The following is a 26281-nucleotide window of genomic DNA, read 5'->3' on the forward strand; positions in this document are numbered from 1 at the left end:
TATGCAGTCACCGAGGGCTGGGTGAGGTGAGATTGTGACACGTGCTGAGCAGAAGGATGACAGGAAGGTTCCTCTCATCATTGTCCAAGTAAGGTGTTGTAGCTTGCTTGAGAACTCAGCCAATCCGATGGCTTAAAAGACAAGAATACCATACTGTACGTACAGTGCCCTCCATAATGTTTGGGACATATTTTTCCATTATTTGTCCCTGTTTTCCAGTTTTAAATTTGTAATCAAACAACTCACATGAGATTAAAGTGCACGTTCCAGATTTTATTCAAGGTTATTTGTCTACATTTGATTTGACCATGTAGAAATTATTTTTATCTATCTATCTATATGTATATTTTTTTTTCAGGTAACCATAATATTTGAGACACCGCAATGGTATGGATATTAAAGTTGTCATGTTTAGTACTTTATAGCATATCCCTTGCTTGCAATGACTGGTTAAAATTTGTGATTTATAGACACCACCAGGTGCTGAGTATCTTCTCTAATGATGTTCTGCCAAGCCTCTATTACAGCCATCTTCCGCTCCTGCTTGTTTCAGGGCATGGTCCCCTTAAGATCTTTTCTTCAGCATATTGAAGGCATGCTCAATTAGATTTAAATCGAGTGAGTGACTTGGCCATTTTAGAATGTTCCAGGGTTTAGCTTTGAAAAACTCCTTTGTTGTTTTAGCAGTATGTTTGGAATCATTGTCTTGCTGTGGGATGAAGCATCATCCAATGAGTTTGGAAGCATTTGCCCAAACCTGAGCAGATAAGATGTTTCTATACACCTCAGAATTCATTTTGCTACCTCCATCACCAGTTACATCAATGAAGATGAGTGCACCAGTGAAATGCACTTCTGTTTCAGTTAGCTTGTGTTTTCCATGAAGATCTGCTTACATGGGTAATCAATTTTGACTATAATCAGTGACAAATACTTGAATCCTGAACACAAAGCACACCAATCAAATTGTAATGACAACAGCACAAGACAACTTTGTTCCCCATGGATTACTGTGAACATCTCATGTATTTCTTGTCTTTTTAAATTCAACCAAGTATCTGTCCAGTTGCAGCATGTTTAGTGCAGTGTTATTGCAGCACCAGTGCTGTCTGCATGCATATGGACATTATACAATGTATATGACAAACATTATAGTCTCAAAATTTGATAGATATAAGACCTCTCCTTCAAGTTCATCTCGGAGTTAATGCAGCAATGCAAGTCTGGTGTCAGTATCCAATCTGCCTATATGCCACTCAGAAAATTGGCATTAACTAAACACACCTTCACACCAATAATACATCTTTAATTGGATCCTCACATCTCTGATAAAGGATTACCTCCGGATTTGCTTTCAAGGGAGCATTGGAATAAGACCTTAAAGAAAAGCAGGGACAGAATTGGGCCATTTGGCCCATCAAGTCTAGTCCACCATTCGAATCATGGCTTATGAAATTTTCCTCTCAACCCATTCTGCCTTCTCCCCATAACCTTTGACACCCTTACAAATCAAGTAGTGATCAACCTCTGCTTTAAATATATCCAATGACTTGGTCTCCACAGTTGTCTGTGACAGCAAATTCCACCCTATGGCTGAAGAAATTCATCCTCGTCCCTGTTCTAAAGAGATGTCCTTTTATTCTGAGGTGGTGCTCTCCAGTCATAGACTCTCTCACCACTGGAAACATCTTCTCCACATCCATTCCATCTAGCCCTCACAATGCTCAGTTGGTAGTGATGAGATTTCCCCCCTCATCATTCAGAATTTCCACAAATACAGGCTCAGAGTCATCAAATGCTCCTCATACATTAACCCTCACATACCCAGGATCATTATTGAATATAAAATGCATCAAATGTACCATTTTTACCATTAAAACAGATTATAAACACACATTCAAAAATTACTATACTGAAAAGCTATTTAATATTTTCCAAGGAAAAAAGAAAATCAAATTCAGTGCCAAATACAGTCATTTGTACAATATAAAAACATTTAGTAAATTGAGAATGTCTTCCTCTAAAGATGGTATAATTAAACAAAATGGCATATTTTGAAACTTGCTGTATGCAATAGGATTAAAAAGTGCAAAAAATATGGCTTTGGATCTGAGACATTGCTATTAATAAATCTAGTTTCAAAAGAGAACTAAATTATCCAAATAGCTCAAAAGCGCAAGTTTGAAAACCATTAATCTAAGGCAAGTCCAAACTATCCATCCCACAGTGCATGTATTTAGGCAATAGTGTGTACCTCGAGTGATTTTTGGAAGATTCATATGGAAGACAGGATCAGTTTCGCAACACAGCAACACTGATTCAGTTGTATCCACAAGATTCTGACCAAGTGCAGGTCAGCGTCCAACCATCTAGATCCCTCTTTCTTGTGGCTGTCATTTCAGTAACATTATTCACGTTCTTGTGAATTCTCTGCAGGGAAGTAATCTTCTGCCCGAAAGAGAGGAGCAATCTCAAATTTTTGATGCTGCTTCTTTGGAAAGGATGATTTCTACAAGAGAAAAGCACATGAAATCACCAACCACCCTTGGCACCTCAGCAAGGTTGGCATTCTTGCACACACATCAAACATTCCCTCCCACATAGAGAATAGCTCTGTGTCTCAGCGTTCAAGTGATATCACTGGCTGCTGATTTTGAAGGAAGTTTCTTACAACAAATCTAATGGTGCTGTGGATGCCCTTTTCCTAAAGGCAGACTTTATTAAGTGTCAATTCCAAGAGATCCCCTGAATCCAGCATTGATGTCAAAATATTGATTCCAAAGACCGTCACAAAGATTTTTCTTTATGGGAAAATCTGGCTTGACAAACCTATTGGAATTTTTTGAGGAAATGACAAACATTTGGATAAGGGAGATGCAGTGGAGGTTGTGTATTTGGATTTTCAGAAGGCATTTGACAAGGTGCTGCACAGGGTAGAACAGGAAACTTATTACTCGTGGGAATTGGCAGGAAGCAGAGAGTCGGAACACAGGGATCATATTCCGGTTGGCCCCAGCTGCTAGTGGTGTTCCACAGGAGTTGGTATTGGGGCTGCTTCTTTTATTGTTGCATAATAATTATTTGGATTTTGGAATGAATAGCTTTGTGGCCTCATTTTCAGATGATACAAAGATAGGTGGAGGAAACACAGTGGCTGCAGAAGGACTTAGGAGAATGGGCAGAGAAGTGGCAAATTAATTGTAATGTCAGAAAGTGTACGGTCATGCACTTTCGTATGAAACATAAACAGGCAGTCTATTTTTTTTTAAATATAAATGGGGAGAAAATTGGAAATACCCAGATACAAAGGGATCTGGGCAGGATAACCTGAAGGTAAACTTGCAGGTTGAGACAATGATGAAGACGACAAATGCAATAATGACATTCAAGAGAACAGAATACAAGAGCAGAGATATGATGTGGACCCTTTGTAAGGCACCGGTGAGATCTCACTTGGAGTATTGTGAGCAGTTTTGGACTCCTCATTTAAGAAAGATGTGCTGTCATTGGAGAGGATTCAAAGGAGGTTCACTAGAAAGGGTTATCATATGAGGAGCATTTGACAGGTCTTGGCCTGCATTCATTGATATTTAGGAGAATGAGGGGGACCTCACTGAAACATTTCAAATGTTGAAAGGCATAGACATAGAAGATGTAGAAATGTTGTTTCCCATGGTAGGAAAGTCTCAGTCAAAAGGGCACAACTTCAGCAGAGGAAGTTCTTCAGCCAGTGGGTAATAAATCTGTGGAATTTGTTGCCATTGGCAGAGCTGGAGGCCAGGTCATTGGATGTATTTAAGACAGAGACTGATAGGTTCTTGATTAGTCTGGGTATTAAAGGTTATGGGGAGAAAGGCAGGCAGTGGGGCTGAGTGGAAAATGGATCAGCTCATGATTAAATGGCAGGGCAGCCTCGATGGGCTAAATACCCTATTTCTGCTCCTACGTCTTATGGTCTTAATACAAAACTCTCACATTAGGCCAACCACAAGCTTAGAGTTTAAAAAAAAAAAATCACACTTTTATACTTTTTAAAGAATTTAAGATCAAGTTTAGAACTTACAAGATTAAAATATACTTTCACATACAAGATGTAAAATAATCCATTTAGAAATTTTATCCAAGCATAATTTCTATGGGCATTATAAAACAAGGTTAAAAAAATCCAAGGTATGAAATGAGGGTCTGAGGGATTTCTAAGCAGTAATTGTGGCTCAGAAGATCAGGTAAAAGCTCACTGGCATTTCATACAAAATGCAAGGGTACTTGGCAAATACTGCAACTGATCATTAATTTCTAAGGTTAAAAATCAAGAATTTCCTGAAGGACCAGAATATGATTAAGAGTGACTTCAACATTCAGCACTCAGAGGGAGTCACGTGATGGAGTAGTGGCCGGTAGGGTAAAACCAACCCTCTCTAGAAAAAAAGAAAAAAAAGTCAAGAAAAGACAAAGCTTAACAAATATAAAGTATAAGAAACAGAAGATAAAATTGCAAAGAGAAAGAAGATAGCACCCAAGAAGGAAAAAGTAAAAACAATGGAGAAAAAAGAAGTCACCGGAAAAGAAAGAAGAAGGCCTTACCCGCATGAAGGAACAGTGAGCCGTGGTGGCGAAGAGCGCCCGATCTCCGAGTTTGGTGCCAGCCCCATAGTCACGACCCCCCGACCGGTGAACTGCAAAAATGACTGAGCCAAACAAAAAGGTGCAACTGCGCAATCAAAGGTAAAAGCAAACACTGATGGGAGGGGGGCTTAGCCGAGGAGCGGGCAACCACGGCGCGACCAGCTGAGGGACGCCCAACACCAGGCCTCTCAGCTGTAAGATGAGGAAGGCGGCAGGAGAGGGAGTGAGGAACCAGGCGAGGAAGAAAGTCGACAGGATGAACGGCAAGAGGAGCAGCAGCAGGAGGCCCGACAGATGAGCAGCCCAGGAGGGGAGGATCAACAACAAGAGACCCAGCAAGAAGAGGCACGACCAAATGATACAAGCAGCTCATCAGGAGAATCAAAAGAGACACAGATTCAAAGAGAAGAAGAAGATGACACAAACACAGGTACAGACACAGAAAAAGAAGACCAAGATCTTCACAGAGAAATAAAAGGTAAAACTGATGGACAGAATATAGATAAAGCCTTTTTTGAAGAACAAATGAGAGCATTAAAAGAATGGTTGTCATTAGAATTTAGTGCAATTAAAACAAAAAATGAAAAGAACAGAAGATAAAATGCAAAGTTTAGAACGGGTCATGACAGAAATATGGAAAAGAGTAGAAAATGTGGAAGAATGACAAATGGCTGTAGAAATTGAAGTAAATGACATTAGAGGAAAATTGGAAGAAAATGACAAAAAAATTACAGAGACACAAGAGTTTCTAAGATATAAAAATTAGAAAATTGATATGTTGGAAAATTATAGTAGGTGAAACAACATAAAAATAGTGGGCCTGAAGGAGGGTGAAGAAGGCACAGACATGAAGGAATTTATAAAAGGATGGATCCCGAAGGTCCTGGGAATGACAAAAATGCAGGAAGAAATGGAAATAGAAAGGGCACACAGAGCACTAGCTCCGAAACCACAGGCACATCAAAAACCAAGATCCATTTGAGTAAAATTTTTGAGATATAGAACGAGAAAATATACTGGAGCGGGCAAGGAATAAAGTTAGAGAAGATAATAAACCATTGGAATACAAGGGTCAAAAAAAATTTTTTTACCCAAACATAACTTTTGAACTCTTAAAGAAGAGGAAAGAGTTTAATACAGCAAAATTGATTCTATGGAAAAAAAGGTTTTAAATTCATGTTAAGACATCCAGCGGTGTTTAAAATATTTACACCCGGGGAGCAAAACAGACTGTACTCAGATCCGGAGGAAGCACAAGAATTTGCAGAATGTTTGCAGGACAGAAGGAGAGATGAAGAGATGTAATAAGAATGAAGAATGGTGATAAAGTATATATAAAGATGTAAAAACAATGTATATGTAAAGAACGAAAGAGGGAAAAGAGAGAGGGGTAGGAAGGAAGTAAGGGGGAAAAAAGGGAGAGCTTTGTTATATGTGTAAAAAAAGTATTTTCGGGGGGGTTGGGGGGTGGGGAGAGAATAACCGTCACTGCGAAATCAGTTGACGCTTGCGAGCAAGATCGCAATCCAAATGGAAAGGGAAGTTGTGGTTGCCCGGCAAAGGATAAGGGGAAACTCAGAGAGGGGTGGGTCATTTGGGGTTAAGGTAAAATTGGGTATGGGAACTGTTGGGAGTATTTTATGTTTTAAATGTGCTGTCATACTTTAAAGGGAAAACAGAGATGAAAATGGGAAAAAGGGGGATGGAGGTGATGAAGCAGAAAAGAGGTGTAAACAAGATACAAGATGGCCACGTTGAACTATATGACTATAAACATTAATGGAATACATAACCAAATTAAAAGGAAGAGGCTATTAAATTTACTGAAAAAATAAAAAATAGATATAGCATTTGTGCAGGAAATGCATCTAACTGAAGTGGAACATAACAAATTAAAGAAAGACGGGGTAGGACACGTAGCGGCAGCATCATATAATTCAAAAGCTAGAGGTGCAGCCATATTAGTTAACAAAAATGTACCAATCAAAATAGATGAGGAAATAATAGATCCAGCAGGGAGGTATTAAATGTCAGATATACTCAGAATCTTGGAATTTGCTCAATATATATGCACCTAATGAGGAGGATGAAAAGTTTATGCAGAATTTTTTTTGAAAATTGCAGATACACAAGGAAATATATTGATAGGAGAGGATTTTAACCTTAATTTGGATCCAATGTTGGATAAAACAGGACAAAACAAGCAAAAAGCATAAAGTAGCCAAATTTATGGTTAAATCAATGCAGGAAATGAAACTTATGGATGCATGGAGGAGGCAACACCCAAGAGAGAAAGAATATCCATATTATTCGAGTAGGCATAAAATTTACTCAAGGATTGATATGTTTTTGTTGTCAGCCCATATTCAGGGGAGAGTTAGGAAAACGGAGTATAAAGCTAGACTACTATCTGATCATTCACCCCTGTTATTAGTAATAGAAATGGAAGACATCCCACCAAATACATATAGATGGAGGTTAAACTCCATGCTAATTAAAAGGCAGGAATTTAGAGAGTTTATTGAACGCCAAATTAAAACATTTTTTGAAATAAACACGGAATCAGTGAAAGACAAATTTATATTATAGGACGCAATGAAAGCCTTCATTTGGGGGAAGATAATAAGTTATGTAACTAAGATGAAAAAGGATTACAATCTGGAAATAGAGCAGTTGGAAAAGGAGATAGTAAGTACAGAAAAGGAACTAGTAAAAAGGGATGATATAATGAAAAAGAGAGAATTGGCAGACAAAAGAATAAAATACGAAATACTACAAACATACAAGGTGGAGAAGAACATAATGAAAACAAAGCAAAAGTATTACAAACTGGGAGAAAAAACACAAACTATTAGCCTGGCAACTTAAAACAGAACAAGCTAAAAGAACTGTATTGGCATCAAGGAAAAAGGACAAACAAATTACATATAACCCAATAGAGATTAATTAGAATTTTATGAACAATTATACCAAACTGAGAACGAGGGGAAAGATGATAAAATAGAAGAGTTTTCAGCTAAAATTGAACTGCCGAAATTGCAAGAAGAGGAACAAAACAAACTGATAAAACCATTTGAAATAGAGGAAGTACAGGATATATTAAAAAAGATGCCGAACAATGAAACACCAGGAGAGGATGGATTTCCAATAGAATTCTATAAAACATTTAAAGAGCTATTAATTCCTCCTCTCCTGGAAGTAATGAACCAGATAGAAGAAACACAATTCTTATCAGATTCATGCAAGACAAAAATAATTACAGTAATACCAAAGATGGGGAAGGACCCATTAACACCAGCATCATATAGACCAATATCGCTACTTAACTCAGATTATAAGCTAATAGTGAAATTATTAGCAAACAGATTGGCCGATTGTGTACCAAAAATAGTAAAACAAGATCAAACTGGATTTATTAAGAAAAGACAAACAGCGGATAATGTCTGTAAACTTATTAATCTAATTCATCCAGTTCAAGGAAATAAGAAGCCAACAGTGCCTCTTGTTTTAGATGCAGAAAAAGCCTTTGACAGAGTAGATTGGAAATATTTATTTAAAGTATTACAGAGGTTTAATCTACCAGAAAAATATATTAATTGGATTAAAGCATTGTATAATGGTCCGTTGTCGAAGGTAACAGTAAGTGGATATGTATCGAGCCAATTTAAATTAAGTAGATCAACTAGGCAGGGATGTTCACTATCTCCCTCACTGTTCGCTTTAGCAATAGAACCATTGGCAGAACAAATAAAAACAGAAAATAAAATAAAAGGGATAAAAATAAAGGAGAAGGAGTATAAAATCAGTTTATCAGAACCAGAAATATCAATAAAAGAACTACATAAGAAATTGAAGGAATATGGAGAAACATCGGGGTACAAGATCAACGAAAATAAAAGTGAAGCGATGCCAATGAGTAATGCGGATTATGTAGAATTTTTAAAAAATCACCATTTAACTGGCAAACACAAGCAATCTGATACCTAGGGATCAGGTTAGATAATAATTTAAGCCACTTGTACAAACTAAATTATCAGCCACTAATAAAGAAATTGCAGGAAGACTTAGAACATTGGATAGAATTACTGCTAACGTTGATAGGGAGGGTAAATTGCATTAAAGTGAATGTCTTCCCAAGGATACAATATTTATTTCAATCATTACCAATTCCCTTAACAGAGAAATTCTTTAATGAACTAAAGAGAATAATAAGGAAATTCTTGTGGAAAGGGGGTAAACCGAGGGTAGCGTTAGATAAATTAACAGAGAGGTATAACCAAGGTGGTTTGCAGTTACCAAACTTTAAAAATTATAGAGTCGCACAATTAAGGTATATCAGATTTTTACCAGCAAGGGAAAAACCAGACTGAACTAAGTTAGAACTAGATAAAATAGGGAAGAAGGTACCGGAACATATACTTTATAAGTGGGATAAAAAACTGGTGCAATATAAAAGCTCACCAGTATTGCATCATTTATTTAATATATGGAAGAAGATCCACTTAGAAAGGAAAAGAAACAAATTACCAAATACCAAAATTGTTATTGACACAAAACCCATGAATCCCTTTTACAATAGATAACCTTTCCTTTAGAGAATGGGAGAGAAAAGGAATCAAAAGAATAGAAAATTGTGTTTTGGGAAATAATTTATTAACATTTGAACAACTGAAGTACAAATATGGAATAACTCATGGTACAATATTTGCATATCATCAACTGAAAGTTTAAAGAATAAATTAGGAAACAGATTGAGATTACCAGAAGGAAGCAGCTTTGAATATGTGATTACAGACACAATGATAATTAAAAGATTTATAATGAACATGTACATTAAGCTGCAAGATAAGGAAAATGATGAAATAAGCTATAAACCTAAATAAAAGTGGGAAAAGGATTTAAACATAAAGATAAAAAATGAAGTATGGGAAAAGTTATGTTCTGGAACTATGAAGAATACAATAAACACAAGGTTACGCATGATACAGTATAATTGGTTACACAGGGTATATATCACTCCTCAAAAATAAAAGAATGGGATCCAACATTATCAGATTGATGCTTTCACTGTAAGAAGGAAATGGGAACAACAATACATGCAATTTGTGCATGTACAAAAGTGAATACATTTTGGGAAGATCTAAATCAGATATTAAATAAAATCACAAAAAAATAACATACCAAAAAATCCAGAGATCTTTCTTTTAAGTAACATAAGTAGTAATGAATTAGGTCTCAAATTGGATAAAGTGCAAAAAAGATTAATTATGAGAGCCTTAGCAGTAGCAAAAAAATGTATAATGTCAACTTGGAAAATGGAAGAGAGCCTGAGAATACAGCAATGGTACATGGAAATGAATAAATGTATTCCATTAGAAAAAATAATATATAATTTAAAAAATAAAGTCATATTGTTTGAACAAATTTGGGAACCATACATGGAACATAACAGAGAGGGCTTGGCTCGAACCTCCATACCCCAAAATGATAAGACAAAACGATTTGATTCAGTGTGTAAAAGCAGATGACGCATTTTTCTTGTTTATTTTTCATGCGTGAAGACATTGTTTTATGATTTTATTGTATTGTATATGTTGAATATTTATTGGTCGGAGGGGAGTGGGAAGCGGGGAGGGAGGGTAGGGGGGAAAAAAGGGAGAAAATGCCACTGTGTATATTTAATGAGAAATGTTTGTATATATTTTGGTTGATATGGTTTAGAGTGTGAAAAATAAAAAAATTAAAAAAAAAATCAGCACTCAAGTGCTCAGATGTAGCACCAACAATCAATGGCTGAGGAAAGGGTTTACATTCCCCATGAGTGAATGGGAAAGGAGTCATCCTGTTCTCCCAAGGAGGTGTTGGTGAGCTGCTTAGTTCCCAGTGAAGGCACTCCCACAGGGCAGTACAATGGAATCCTGATAGTTTAGTAAAGATAAAAAGAACAGTGTCTGTTAGACTTGGAGGGGAGATTACTGGTGATGGAATTCTCATATGCCAGGAGTCCTTGTCCTTCTTGGTGGTTAAGGTCATGGGTGAGACGTGCCTCTTCTAAGCTTCCTGAGCTTTGTTGGAACTGCACACGCAAATGTGTGGAGACAATTTCAGCACCTTCCTACTTTATAGCAAAAAAAGCTTTGAGCACACTCACTGCTGAATGCCTAGCCTATCTGCTCCTGTAATATTAGGTGCTTGGCCGGTCCAGCCCATGTTCTCTACATCTCTCTGATGCAATTAGTGAGAACTGTAACACTAGCACCACCAAAAGTTCAGGGGAATTTGTTACATTCTCTCATTTCGGACATTATCCAAAACTGAACAATAAAAATAAAATGCAGATGCTGGAAATCTGATGTGAGGAAACTTTGGATGTGCTCAGGTCAGGTAGCATGTGAGGAAGGAGAAGGGGAGACCCTCCAACAGAAGTGGCATGCATGTCCTTGTAACATAATCAGCCCATGACCACGTTCTGATCTTTATGCCCAAGATCATGTGCTACCTCATTTTCAGAGGAGCAGCAAATAGCATTAAAGCCCCACCTCTGATCGTTGGATCGAAGGATGGTCACTGCAGCAGCAGCCAAGTGCCCCACTGGACATTCCCTTCTATCCTCTGCCCATTTTTCTCTCTTTCAACTCTAATATGAAGTACATTTAGATGTTTGTGTTATGATCTATGCTGCACAATCAACTTGACCCTTCATTTTAACGTATTGAACCTTCCTTCCCACACTTAGTTTAAAATTTTAGCTACACTTTTATTTGGTAGAAACTGGCCACAACTTGAAGCCCATTCCTCTCTTATTCTACTTCAACTCCCACATTCTGCAGCAGTAACATGGTTCTTTTAATTTATTAACTTTATATAATTAATATTGTCTCTTATATAGGTATCTAATATATATATATAATATATGTGTCTTATCTATTCATCTATACAGTATATCTATTAAAAAATTACATTATAAAATTAATTTAATTTTATGATACCTGCATTTAATTTATTGTCATCCAATATGTATTTTCAGGGACGTGGCCATGTGAAGAGACAGAAGACGTGCCTTGGCTGTGCTCTCCGTGAAGAGTTTATAAAAGGTGACTTAAAAGTATTTTTCTTCAGCTTTTCTTGCATACAAGTTTACCAGTACTGATATTTAATAAAGATAAATGGAAAAAAAAATGAAAGTAAAGACGCAAGAAGCGCTGAGTTTCCCTGTGACATCAGCTGATAGTTCGAAGGAAGCTGCTTCAACTTCTTCAGCTTCAGGAACTTCTGCTCGAGAATTACAGACAATCATATCAGGGATGGATGCCTGAGGAAAGTGGTTTGCAAAAGTTGAAGAAGTGATGAAAGATTTAAAGGACATGATCAAGAACATGGGTGAGTCAAATTCCGATTTAATGGAACAAATGAGCAATGCGGAAAGAGACTTAGGAATGCACGGTAAGAAATTGGAAGAACTACATGACCGAGCAAAACTGATAAGCAAATATTCCTTGATAAGATTGATCATATGGAGAAATTTAGCAGATAAAATAATGTACAAATAATTGTTTTAAAAGGTGAGGAAGGAGGAGATGCGGTTAAGTTCTTTGAATCCTGGATTTCTGAGGTACTTTGTGCTGAGTCACTCGGTGGACAAGTACTTATTGAGAAAGCTCATCGAACCTTCTGACCTAGAAGAAATGAGAATGCGCATCCTCGACCAGTCCTTGTAAAGTTGTTGAGCTTCAGGGATCGGGAAGCGATTCTTAGAGCAGCATTTAATTATGCTAAAATGAACAATGCCCCACTGAAATGGCAGGGACAAGAGATCACGTTCTTCCAAGATTTTAGACCAGCAGTTGGACAGAAAAGGTAAGAACTTGACAGCTCTGGGTGAAGAACATGAGGTACTCCATGGTGACTTTACGATTGGAGGAGTCAGAAGGCGACCAGTGGTTTTCAAGACAAAACAAGAGGCAGAAGTATTTGTTCATGGAGTTTAAGAAGAAAAACAACTTTGGAAGTGAACTTCCTTCATAATATTTTTGTGGACTAAGTAAAGAATTTTCTTTTTGTTGAGTTTTCTGATATTTCTTAAATATCTTATTGATATTTTGTGGAGAACTAAGGGAAATGTTGAATGTTGAAGAAAGTAGTAGCAGGGTGTACACTCTGATCTAAGTTGGGGGGGGAAATCAGTAATAGCATCAGGAGGGAAATTTGTTTTAAAGGTGGAGCTTTAGGGTGGGGTTCTTCTTCTTCATCCCTGGAGGATTCTGTGGGCTTTTATTGCGGGCTTCTGGGTTTCTTGTTTACATCACCGTCAGAGAAGGGGTTTGCATTTTTTTTCAATAGGGAAGAGATCACGACATTGTTTAATTTTTTTTATTGTGACTGTGTTACTGTGCAATTTTTGTCTGTAAACCAATATGAATAAAACATTAAATGTGTAAGTTTTAATGTTAATGGTTTAAACAAATCAAATAAAAGGAAGAAAGTTTTGGCTCATTTGAAAAAAGTTAAAGGCAGATGTAGTCTTTAACAGGAAACACATCTTACTAAGGTGGAACACAACAAGTTAAAGAGAGCATGGTGTGGCAGGATTTCTCCATCAATTAAAGGCAGAAGAGTCAGCCTTCTGCCACCTCCACCCGTAAAGTCGCCAGGTAGAGCATGGAGTACCTCAGGTTCTTCGCCCGGAGCTGTCAAAGGCAAGAATGGTTACGATTCTAATAAATAAAAACGAGGCAGTTATTGTAGAAAATATATCAAATGATCAAGTGGGGAGATATGTAATGATAAATTGTAAGATTTATTCAGAATCACGGATGCTTATGAATATTTATGCACCAAACTACGACAATGAGGCCTTTATGAAGAATATATTTTAAAAGTGGCTGAGGGGAGACAAAATATTTTGATAGGATGGGATTTTAACCTGTCTAGACCTGATATTGGACAAATCTGCAAGAACATTAACTCGGGCTAAGGCTGCTAAATTGACATTATCCTATATGAAAGATTTCAATTTGATTGGTATATGGAAGCAGCTTAACCCAACCAAGAGACTATTCTTTCTACCCAAGGGCTTATGATTCACATACAAGAATTGATTTTTTTTTAAACTGTCGGCTGGTGATGAAGTCAGAGGGTTCATCAAAACTACTTTCTGATCACTCACCACTTACAGTGATTATTTCAATAGCAGAAAAACAGGAAGGTGTTATTAGATGGGTTTGAACCCCATGATGTTGAAACAGAAGGATTTTAAACAATTTATTAGATGAAAAATAGAATATTTCTGTGAACCAAATTTGGGATCCACATATAATAGATTTTGAATATGGGATACAATGAAGGCTTTTTTGAGAGGTCAGATTTTTTCATTTATGAAAAATGTTAAAAGGGAATATAATGCAGAATTAAATAAGTTACAAAAACAGATATTGAAATTAGAAAAATAATTCAGGACAAGTATAGAAGAATGGAAAATAAAAAGATATGTTATAACACTTTACAAGCTTACAGAGTGGAGAAAACAATACTAAAACTAGGCAGAAATATTACGAATTGGGGGAAAATGGGCTCATAAAATGAAGGCATGGCAATTAAAGGCAGAAGAGTCAGCAAGAGCAATAAATGCAATACAGAAGGAAGATGATATAGTTACATATAATCAGCGAGAAATAATCAATGCCTTTCGACAATTTTATAATCGACAATTTATAATCAACAGCTTTATAAATCAGATATGACAGGGATGAAAACAAAATATGCAAGTTCTTAGAAGAGGATGAACTTCCTAGATATGATGAAAATGATAGAAATGACCTGGAAACCACTTTTACAAAGGAAGAGACTGAGAAAGCATTGAGTACGTTGCAGGCTAACAAGTCTCCGGGAGAGGATGGGTTTCTACCTGAGTTCTATAAAGAATTTAAAGATATGTTAATGCCATTACTGATAGATGTATTAGACAGGGCAGTGGAGACACAGACACTCCTGGAATTTTTTTCAATGGCAATAATTACGGTATTACCCAAAAATTGAGACCTGTTAAAAGTGTCGTCGTTTAGGCCAATTTCTCTTTTTAATGCTGATTATAAAATTGTAGCAAAGGCATTTGCCAATAGGCTTGGGCAATATCTACCAAAATGAATACATCCACACCAGCTTGGATTTGTAAAGGGTACACATTCAGCAAATAATCTAGCCAGATTGTTTAACATAATACATATGGCAAAAGTGAGGTGCAATCCAAATATAACAGTTTCTCTAGACACTGAAAAGGCACTCGACCATCTAGAGTGGCTGTTTCGGTTTAAAATACTGGAGAAATCTGGTACAAGGAGGGGATTTATTAATTGGATCAAGGTGCTATATCACAGCCCACAGGCGAAGATAATTACGAATAGTCAAATGTCGACAGCGTTCTCTTTGAGTAGATTTAGGCAAGGATGCCCTCTGTCTCCAGCACTATTTATAATGGCAATTGAACCTCTAGCTGAAATTATTAGAAGATATCCTGAGATTAAGGGCTTCATGGTCAGATAGGATGAGCATAAAATGAGTTTATTTGCGGACGATGTATTACTATACATGTCAGAACTGGAAGGGTCCCTGGAAAATTTACAGGACACTCTCAGAAAATACTGTAGAGTTTCTGGTTACAAGGTTAATATGGACAAAGGTGAAATAATGCCCTTAACAAACCATGATTATGAAAGATGTAAGAGAGGCAGTAGGTTTAAATGGAGAATGGACACGATTAAGTACTTGGGGGTAGTAACAGAGAACAATTTACAAAATCTGTACAAGTTTAATGATGTCCCTCTGCTTAGAAAAATAGAACAGGATTTACAGAAATGGAAGGCCTTGCCGATAACACTAAAAGGAAGAGGGAGTTGTGTAAAAATGAAAGTGATGCCAAAACTTCAATACTTGTTCCAATCACTACCTATAGTTTTACCTAAGAATTGTTTTAAATGGTTAATCAAGTAAGACAATTCCTATGGAATAATAAAATGCCTGGAATTGCATATAAAGCAAAACAAAGAAAAAAATCCTAACTCTACACCCTTTTTCTCCCCCCCCACCTCTTTATTAAATATCTCTTCGTGCACCATCAGAGCTCACAATTTAAATTAACCTCGAGATTCAGGGAGCAATCACTTTTTGAATATAGCAGCATTATTACACTTGACCACCAACATAGTTCGAATATGGTCGCCATATTTTGAGGAACGTGTTTTTTCATTGGTATACCACTATCCATCTCCGTTATTCACCTTGCCAAGGTAATTGGGGAGTCAGACTTCCAATTGGCTGCAATACATTTTTTAGCCATTGCTAGTGCAATTTTAACAAACAAAATTTGTAACTCTGTAAGATCATTACTTATGTTTATAAAATTGCTTAACAAATAAAGTTCCGGGTCACCTGGGAAAGTCACCCTTATAATTCTTGTTAATACTTCAGAGACTCCTTACCAAAAGGGCCTCAACTTCACACATGCCCAGGTTGAGTGAAGAAATATTTCTTCTTCCATTTTACACCACAATTCTGATATTTCTGGCTTTGCTTTTTGTAACTTCTGTGGAGTGAGATTTAGCTGGTGCAAAAATGTATACTGCACCAATCCTATCTCACATTAATAGTTGAAGTTATACTAGCCACACACCATTCACACCAGAATTGTTCTGATATTGCAACTCCTAAATCAGATTCCCACCTTTCCCATAATCTTTAAAAACCGGGTTTAACACTTTCTAACTGAAGAGCAAAATACATTCTAGTAATAAATTTGGATATGTTACCCATCCAAACCGTTCATTCCATTTCACTAACTCCTGGAGGAGTCAATGTCTATCCCCATTGTTCCTCAAGAAAGCTCTTAGTTGAAGAAAACATAGAAAAGTGCATTAGGTACATCATAGGTTTGTCTCATTTGATCAAATAACATCAGAACATCATTTTTATAACAGTGTATAAGTGGGTGAATAAGTTGATGGGAATTGGAGAATAGGATGCCGGGAAAGTTAGTAGGGGAAAATGAGAATGCTCTGAGCCATTTGATGAACTAAATGGCCTTTTTCAATCATGGAAACTAAATCAAACAAGATTTAAAATGAAACCACAGTAAAACTCCAATAATCTAGCAACCTGTTGTTTGGAAATCCTGATGGTTGTGAATCTTGCTCACCTGGTTCTCCCTTCCATGCTTCCTTTAACTTCACCCTGTTTACTGGATCACTTTTACACTGTGGTGTAAAAAGTGAGCCTGAAGGGCACTGGTGTATTAATAAGAGTAGTATTCAATACTCTTGAAAATCTGCCAGTCCGGAACCAAAGACCAGAGCATGCCAGTTTAGTGAAGTTTTAATGTACCTCTACACCCTCCAAAGACATTGCACACAAATGTCACTGTACTCACACATGCTGCCTTTATGGATGGTGATGGTCCAAACACACCTTTCCAACATTGTTACTCGCATGTTAGAATCCAGTATTAATTTAAACACTTTCCCAATACAGTAAAACCCCTTGTATCTAGCACCTATATGGATTGGTAGATGCCAGATAAGTGCATTTTACAGTTAATTGACTTACTTTTATAATGCCTCACTAATACATCTGCATTAAGAGTATACAGTTTCAAAGACAAAAATTCTGTACATGAATTTATAAACCTTAAAGTATTTTACTTTATTTTCAGTCACATTCTTTAGAAACATTTAATGTCGCTGCATCTGCAGGTTCCTCCCCTCTATGGAGCCGCCCCAAAGATGAACAATAACATTATAGATAATTAACCCCTGCCCTCCCCCAAGTTTATAGATAAAGCCTCTATCCGGGGCGACTCTTACTAAGCAGGGATAAGGAGACACTTTAAGAGAGTCACCCCGACGGCGAGTGGCATCAACCTGCTTTTCATTCTGGGCAACACCATTGCTGTTTCACACAACTTTATTCAAACAGCTGCTGTGGGCGGGGGACAACCAAGACCCTCCGCTGGCTGAATGTTTGCCCCCATCTTCACCAAAGGTTTATGCGTTACTTGAGAGAGCATTTACGTTTACAATTTTAAACTTGCGTATTTTTTCCCTATTATTTTATTCTTATTTAATTTCATTTTTTATTTTATTTTCCTCGATTTTATTTTGTCGTTTTCTTGTATTCTGGATACCAGGGCTATTATGGCAACCTAAATCTGCTGTCAGTATACAAGACCATAAATCTTGTGCACATATGGCACAGCAACCTTGCTGTGGGCAAGAGTGCTTGGATGTGGAAGTTAGGTAGTTTGTCAGAGACCCACAACATCCCTTGCTCATTTAGCTCCCCTTTCAAATGCACTGAGCAATGTAAAAATTGCTCTTCCAGGTACTAAATAAACTTAACACAAAATTAATTCCAGTTTGAGTATCCTTTCTTACTTGCTGCCAATAAAGAATCCCAGCATTTAAAATATAACTACTACAAAGTTTTAATTATTTGGTGATTTTTAAAAGTTTGTTAAATTTTTTTAATAAAAGTAGTTTCTGATTTGTAATTTAACATAATGTACAATTTCTACTCACTGTTAATGTTACGTAGCCTCTCGTGATGCTGCCTGACCTGCTGAGTTCGTCCAGCAGTGTATTTTTATTTTGCTCTAGATTTCTGCAGCTGCAGTCTCTTGAGTCACCACATTTTTAAAACTTTACAGATTAAGTACGGTATCTGTTGTTTCGGATATTCATTTTTTCGATCCACTTGGTTCATAGCTGGTTCAAAATGAGTCTTTTTCCTGAGAACCTCATTTAAAAATTGAATTTGCCAGTATTCAGAAGTGCATCTCCTACTGAGGCTCAAACAAATAAATGTACAACTAATACAAGAGCCACAAACCTTAGAAGTGCATTGTTACGCACAGCATGCTACTCACGTTAAAGAATGCCGAGGTACTGAACGAATGCAAGATTTTCCGAAATGCACTGGGAAAGGATCCAAGCTCGGCTTCTGCTTGTGTAACTTGATCATCCAGCGCAGATAAATTCTGTCCAATCATCTTAACAAAGGCCTGAAATTTGCATTTTTAAATTATTTTTTAAGGGATGACATGTAACTATTTAACCAATTGCATTTTATTTGTACTTTCTTAACATAAACTGCTGGAAAAAAAGTTTGTAGCTAGGATTTCTGCATTATGTGAAAATGGTCTATTTTAATTTTAAATTCAGACATACAGCATGGCAATAAGCCCTTCCAGGCATGATCCCGTACTGCCCACATACCCCCAATTAACCTACAACCCAAGTATGTTTTTTTGAAAGGTGGTAGGATACTGGAGCACCTGGAAAAAACTGACACAGGTCACGGGGAAAACTCCTTATATACAGGGCTGGATTCAAACACAGGTTACTGGCACTTGTAATAGTGTTGCGCTGTTACATTAATATTAATTTGAAGGCATAAGGAAAGAACCTCAAAAAGCTTTTGTGCTCATCCAAGTCTATTTTTAAATTATGTAAAAGCGATTAAAAAAAAAAGCACACACACACACAAATCAGATTCCAAATATTCAGTGTGTCCCAAAATATTGGGGAGCCAATGAAGTATCTTTGAAATGTAGTCAACGATGTTACGAAGGAAGAATCAGTTAATTTCTCAGTACAGTTAATTAAAACATTTTAATCACTAGAAGAACTAGGAAAACAGAATACAGGTTTAATAGACAGTGGAGATAATTAAAAGAAACCAACATCCAGTTATGACCTGAAATGCTCTTCAAGGAAGGATGTTAGAAACAAACAAACAAACGAAAGCCTTCAGAGAATAATCCAAGGCTCAAAGGAGGAGGAACTAAATGAACACGATTTCATACTCTGCAGAATGTTAAATCGATCCATAAATGGAAGTTAACTAGTAGTCAACTAGTAAAACAAATTAAAGGGAAAAGTTGACAGAAGTCCCCACAGGGATGCCTTTTCTATATAAAAAAGAATCAGGCAGGTTTCCACAAAGACTGGATAAATGTTGAACAAAAGTCAACTGCTCACCTCGAGTTTATCAATCTTTTTGTACATTTGCTTCATTTCATCGGCTTTAGCGTGGATTTCAGGTATATTTTCATTCATTATCTGAGAGGAATCATTTCGAATCTACCACAGAAAATAACAATTTACTCTATTAAAAATCACATTATGGATCCTGCAGATTTTTTTGGAAAATTTTATTTCAGAATTTTACAAAACAAAAAAATACAAAATATAATCTAAAACCACCCTGTACTACCCCCCTCAACCCCCTAAAACCCTCCTCCCCTTCGGAGTTTATTTAAAAAAAAAGTAATATCAGGTAATAACAGGTTGTATGGTGTGCCATCTTTTTACATCTTTCATCACAAATTTTTTAAAAATTACTTACCATCCAAACCCATACATTCCAAATACAAACTCCACATTTTAACAAAATAATTATTCCATAAATTATACATCATCTTTTCTAAATAAATACATGATTGAATTTCATTATGCCATCTTTGCATACTCAGTTCAACATCATTTTTCCAAGTAACAGCTATATGTTTTCCAGCTATAGCCAATCCTATGAATCCTACAGTTTGAAAAACTAAAACAACAATCCTCTTGTGTTTCTGCAACTTGACACATTAAGATGACATTCAATGAGCCTGAAATTTTCAATCCCTGCTTTTGGAGCACCAAATACCAGTTGATACATTTCAAGTCCTTGTGTCGTCTGTCTTCGGAGTCCATCTATCCTGCAGTGAAGTTGAGCCACATTTTATTTACCCTAGGGATGAAACATTCCCTTTTGAGTAACACAGGCTGTTCAAATAATGTAATGTCAAAACCGTACCTGTATTCCATGGGAACAATGCTGACGATTCTCATGGACAGCCTGTACAACAAGGTACAGGAAGATTTCATGACAAAATCATGTTAATGGCAAAAATAAAAATGGTTAAATTACTTACCATGTCCAACATTCCACAGAATTCATCCACTTTGGAAAGCATTTCTTCTAAACACATCTCCAATTGCTGAATCTGCAACTCAGAAACAAACTTGTCAAACTGTCTTGAAAAGAGGTACAATTCTAACCAAGTACAATTCCCTCGAAAGTACTCTGCTTCTGACAGGTGGTTAAATCATAATGCCCTGTTTGCTTTCCTTTTCACCTGACTTTGACATTGTCAAATGGCATTGCAAATCAGCTTTTCCTACAATATTTCCAGAATATCATCCTCTCGATGCTGCACCAATCTACAATTTTAGGCAACTGCGGGTACCTTGGAATTACTTCCATCAAAATTAAAGAATGCATTAAGACCCCTGGTATCCAGCACCTATGGAGATTAGTAGATGCCAGGTACCTTCGGTTGTCTGATATTGCGTGTTGCATGAACTAATGGCGAGGTGCACCAATTTTAAATTTCGTATTTTTTACCGATTTATTTTCCTTTGCCAGTTGCTCAAGTCTGCTGGTTCCTTGAATTCCCGATTACAAAGATTTTACTGTATTATGAAATAGTTGGGAGTATTCAAAATAGCTCTGTGGATGCTGGTAATTCTGTCACAGGCTTGGGAAAATAAGCAAGTCACTATCCATGTAAACGATGAATAAGGACACTGGCAGAGGCGATGAACAAAACTCAATGCACCTTAAGCTGTTTAACATCTCTACAGACCTAGATGTCCATAACTGCAGTAAACTCAGTGAGACAACACAGCATTAAAGTGGGAAGAAGAAACTAAGGCAATTGATTAGGCAACTAAAGTGTTCCTGTGCAAACAATGACAAGCTGAAGGACATGCAGCATGCATGAGAGAAATGGACAATGTTTCAGGTCAGGACCCTTTACTGAGATTCCCCTTTAAGCTTTTCCTGAATGTTTGTCATTTCCTCAGTTCAAGGGTTGGGGCATAATGTCATCATATTTCCTTAAGATATAGGAGGTCCCTGATTACAGATACAATGATAATCAAAAGATTTATAACAAATATGTATATTAAACTGCAAGAAAAGGAGAATGAGGAAACAAATGGTAAAACTAAACAAAAATGGGAACAAGATTTAAATATAAAGATAAAAAAGGAAACATGGGAGAAGTTATGTTCTGGAACAATGAGAAATACAATAAATACGAGGTTACGTATGATACAATATAACTGGATACACAGGCTATACATTACACCGCAAAAGTTAAATAAATGGGACCCAACAGTATGTGATAGATGTTTTCGATGTAAAAAAGAAATGGGAACAACAATTCATGTAATCTGGACATGTGAGAAAGTAGAAAAATTTTGGGAAGATCTAAACCAAATATTAAATAAAATTACAGAAAACAATAAACCAAAAAACCCAGAGATCTTCCTCCTAAGTAACATAAAAAAACAAAGAATTTGGAATTGATTTGGATAATGCACAAAAAAGATTTGTTAAGATAGCTCTAGCCGTAGCAAAAAAATGTATTATGTCAACCTGGAAATCGGAAGATAATATGAAAATACAACAATGGTATATAGAAATGAATAAATGTATTCCATTAGAAAAAATAACATAGTTTAAGAAATAATATTGAAATATTTGAACAAATATGGGAGCCTTACATGAAACACAATAGAGAAAACCTACCGGGGACATTCACTACCTAAATTAACGAAAGGAGAAGGAAATGAAAAGAATTGACTCAGTGGAATTTCTTGTTTATTTTTATTGAATGACAACATTGTTTGACTGGTTTAATGTATCCTAGATTTTGTACTTTAAATGGACAGGGGGGGGGGGGGAATGGGAGGAGGGAGGGAGGGGGGGAGAAAATGGCACTGTATATATTTGAAAAGGAAAAAGTATGTATCATGGTTAATGTGGTTTATGGTGTGAAAAATAAAAAATTTTAAAAAAGATATAGGAGGTCCCGATTCGATGTACGATCAAAACAATCTCATACCCCATTAATTTGCTTTGTAACCTATTGTCCCTGCATTCCTTTCCTCAGATTCTACCAGTCACCTGGGTGCTAGCAATAATTTATAATAGTTAATTAATTTATCAACCCACACACCTTTGGGATGTGGAAGGAAAATAAAATTCCTGAGGGAAACCCATGTAGTGACAGGCAGAACACGTAAACAAACAGCAACAGAGGGTCAGGGTTGGACCCAAGTTGCATTAAGAGCTCCTCCTGCTCCATCACTGGGCCACCCTAATGAGGATAAATACAGAAGGTCTCTGAGCTTCAGCTCTTGCAAAAGAAAGTTTAAATAGCACAGAAGTAAATTAAACAGAACATGGAATTGAATATTATACTCTTAAGATGATAACTGGTGGCATGCAGCAGGTGACAGTCAAAGCCTGAGTAGGAAGGTAGTTGTTCAGTAATAGTGTTGTGGGATGTTCAGATTACCGAGGCTCTGGAACCAATGGAGGGGTTGGAATAAGCACTGCTGACAGCACAGTCCACACCCAAACACAGAGAATATCAACATCTTTGCAGAAATCTGAAGTGGAGTTGTGAAAAAGGACACAAATTAAAATGACAAAAAGATGATCCAAGAAAATGCTGATTGGAGGGATATGTGAAATTCAAAAGATGCAGCAATAAGGTTAAACATCAAAAGTTACAAATAAAGTGAAAATACATGTTGGAGGACAATAAATTGGATATAGATATCATAAAATTAAGTTGCAATTATTAACCTCCTTTCACTGACTTCATTATGTGTTTTCATTCGAAATGCCACTTTATTGGCTCAATGAGTGATATTCTTTATAGTTATTCTGAAGATACTGCCAACTATCAATGCAGTAACTTTAGCAAATAAATTGCAGCTTACTACAGTTCAGTACTTTGGGAGTTACACTTATTAAATATATGTCTTTCAGCTGAAACCTTAAACAGAGCCTCCATTTGCATTCTCAGGAGCTTGTCATCGGCAGAATCACAAGCCCCTTTCACACTTGCATCGCACTAAATTGGCCGTTCAGTGTCCTGGGATAGGAATGGGGGTTTGTCTTTTCACACTTGACCACTCCTAACTGGGACACTGAACACTTTCACACTTGCAAAGAGTCATCTCCAGGATTAGGACTGTTCTATCTTCTACTAGTGACATCATGATGCATTGAGAGATGGCGGATCTGCCCCAAATCCTGATCAATGTATTATGATCTTATATTTAAACAAAATTAATCATGTCTAATTTTAACATAATTAAGGTTTATGTGCAGCACAGTATGACCCCTTCAACCCCTATTGTTGCTGTGCCAACCTATATATAAACCTTTATGAGGGACCGTGGGAAAGTGATAGCGGTCAATTTTTAAACAGAGTAGGAAAGTTGGTAGAGTTTTAGTGCACAATTTATATAGCGTGGGATAGTTGGTAGCGCTATGGTGTATAATTTATAAATACCATGGGAAGAAACGATGGCAGACCTGCCCTCCCAGAATTTTGTGCGGCAAAGAAGGGCTGTATGCTCGGCTGCATGCACAGACCATTCATAGAAAGATTGCCACACGCAATTCTGGAAAGTCAGGACTGCCATTGCTTTTTCCCAAGGTCTTTATAAATTGTACGCTGCAGCGCTACCAACTTTCCCATGCTGTTTAAAAATTGTCCGTTATTGTTATTTATTTCCTCTCTCTCCCCTCCCCCCACCAACTTTCCCTCGGCAAAGTTTATACCTTCATTTTAATCTTTTCTTCCTTCACATTCCTGCATTCACACAGAAACCCAAGACATTTCAATCCCACAATGCAATTGGCCATTTCACATTTGCAATGCCGGCGTCTGCAGATGCCAGGGATTGCACTAGGGGTCAATAATGTCATCTGACGCCAGTGTGGAACTGATTTTGCTTTAAAGGCTGATTAGTCGTTAATTCCTGGGATCACTTGCAAGTGTGAAAGGGGCTAAGACGGCAATGAGGAAGAGAACAGGAGTGCGATAGATCAGTTAGATGAGTCGTGCCGCAACAACAACTTTGCACTCAATGCTAGCAAAACTAAAGAACTGATTGTGAACCAGGAAAATACAAACCAGACCTCAATGAGGGGTCAGCAATGGAGGGTAATGAAATTCGTGGGTGTCAACATCTCTGAAGATCTATCCTGGGGCCTTCATGTCGATGCAATTATGAAGAAGCCTCACTAATGGCTATACTCTGTGAGGAGTTTGAGGAGATTTGATCTGTCACCAAAGTCTCTTTCAAATTTCTACAGGTGTTCTGTGGAGAGCATCCTAGCTGGTTGCATCACTGTCTGGTAATGGAGGTGCCAATGTACAGGACAGGGAAAGGCTGCAGATGGTTGTGAAACTCAGCCAGGGCCATCATGGGCATTAGTCTTCACTCCTTTAAGGACATCTACAAGATGTGGTGTCTCAAGGAAGCAGTCTCTATCATCCTCTCCACCCAGGCCATGTTCCCTTCTCAATGTTACCATCATGAAGTGGGTACAGGAGCCTGAAAACAACACCCAACTGCACAGAAACAGCTCTTCCCCCTACACCATCAGATTTCTGAACTGGACAGCGAACCACAGACACTACCTCACGTTTTCTCTAATGTTTGCACTCATGTATTTTTAATGTAATCTTTAAAGCGATTTCTGCACCTGAAATGCTGCCGCAAAAAAACAACAAATTTCATGACACAGGTTCGTGACCATAAATTCGGAGTCAGATGGTAAAAGCAAGGCGTTCGTTACTGCACTCGTCCTGACCACCATAGGAGACCTCACCTTGTCATCATGCTGGCAACTGCGGAATTTTCAGGAGACTGTGGATGTTGGCCTCCGGAGGGAAAAGAAACCATCTGCTCAGAGGGAGAAAAGTACTGCAGACGATTCGGGTCGACATCCTTCATCAAGACTCATGACAAAGTTTTGATGGAGGGTACGGCCGTTCTTTTTCTCCCCCTGATGATGCTGCTCCACCCGCCGAGCTCCTCGACTACACTGTGAGGCTACACCATTGGCCCAACCCCGCTCGACATGGAGCGATGCGGGGAGTTACTGCAGTACACATCCCGAGGAAGTTCCAGATGTTCCCCTGCATTCCGCAGGCACGCAGTACTTTAGGAACCGAAACGCAACCCTAAACTTTGCAGGAAGCCCTGAATCGCGGGCAGGATCCATCGCCGCTCACCTCCTGCCCAGCGTTGGCTGTTAAACAGTCCGAGTAGAAGTGCGCCGTCCGCTGCAACAGTGCCTCGTGCTCGCTGAGCGCTGGGGGCCAGCCCGGCCCGGGGCTCTTCTTCGCCGCGCTCCCCGGCCCGTGGAGCTCTTCTCCTTCCTCCTCTTGCCCGGTACTCACGCCTCCCGGGCTCCCAGGGGAACCGACGTCGTTAAGTGCCCCGGCCCATGTTTCCGCCATCGCGCCGAGTCAGCTGATCGAGAGTCGGGCAGGAGGCGGGTCCGGAGAGGCCGCCCCAGCGGAGTTGTTCACGCCCCTCCTGGAACCAGCCCAACCCTCGTTGGCCCCGCCCCAGTACACCATTCAATTAGTGAGATCGTTGGCATATCTGCAGCAGCCATCAGCTCCTTTATTCAGCTTGTCTGGTTAATAACATTTTCCAAACTAAAGGGCAGTAAGGAAGAAATGAGCTTTACCAGATTTCCCTCAACTGTGAATGTATCGATCTTTGTATATTTATTGTCT

The 26281-nt window shown here is 37.8% G+C and overlaps 1 protein-coding gene across 2 annotated transcripts; it reads right to left on the reverse strand.

Annotated features, from left to right (window-relative positions):
* Positions 1-1904: 1904 nt before the first annotated feature.
* Positions 1905-26034, reverse strand: bloc1s4 (biogenesis of lysosomal organelles complex-1, subunit 4, cappuccino). Of its 2 annotated transcripts, XM_069908728.1 has the most exons (6): positions 25769-26034; positions 20591-20662; positions 19653-19754; positions 18539-18673; positions 16428-16503; positions 2420-2509 (listed from the first exon to the last, which is right to left on the reverse strand). In XM_069908728.1, exons 1-5 carry the CDS (start codon positions 25994-25996, stop codon positions 16477-16479), a joined length of 564 nt encoding a protein of 187 aa, XP_069764829.1. In that variant the 5' UTR covers positions 25997-26034; the 3' UTR covers positions 2420-2509; positions 16428-16476. The 2 variants fall into 2 exon arrangements, with proteins under 2 accessions (XP_069764823.1, XP_069764829.1); XM_069908722.1 differs by lacking the exon at positions 16428-16503 and having other exon boundaries at positions 1905-2509; positions 25769-26033.
* Positions 26035-26281: the final 247 nt, after the last annotated feature.

This window comes from Narcine bancroftii, chromosome 1, assembly GCF_036971445.1.
Source record: "Narcine bancroftii isolate sNarBan1 chromosome 1, sNarBan1.hap1, whole genome shotgun sequence".
NCBI lineage: Eukaryota > Metazoa > Chordata > Chondrichthyes > Torpediniformes > Narcinidae > Narcine > Narcine bancroftii.

Bases quoted from the DNA above. Each gene is read 5' to 3' on its own strand.
- bloc1s4 (XM_069908722.1), bottom strand. From the start codon at position 25,996: ATGGCGGAAACATGGGCCGGGGCACTTAACGACGTCGGTTCCCCTGGG. The intron at 19,755-20,590 runs GTAAGTAATTTA...TTTCTGTGGTAG, and splicing joins TCTGTGGAATGTTGGACATG to ATTCGAAATGATTCCTCTCA. The intron at 2,510-18,538 runs GTGAGTAGCATG...TTTCTCTTGTAG, and splicing joins GTACCTCGGCATTCTTTAAC to AAATCATCCTTTCCAAAGAA.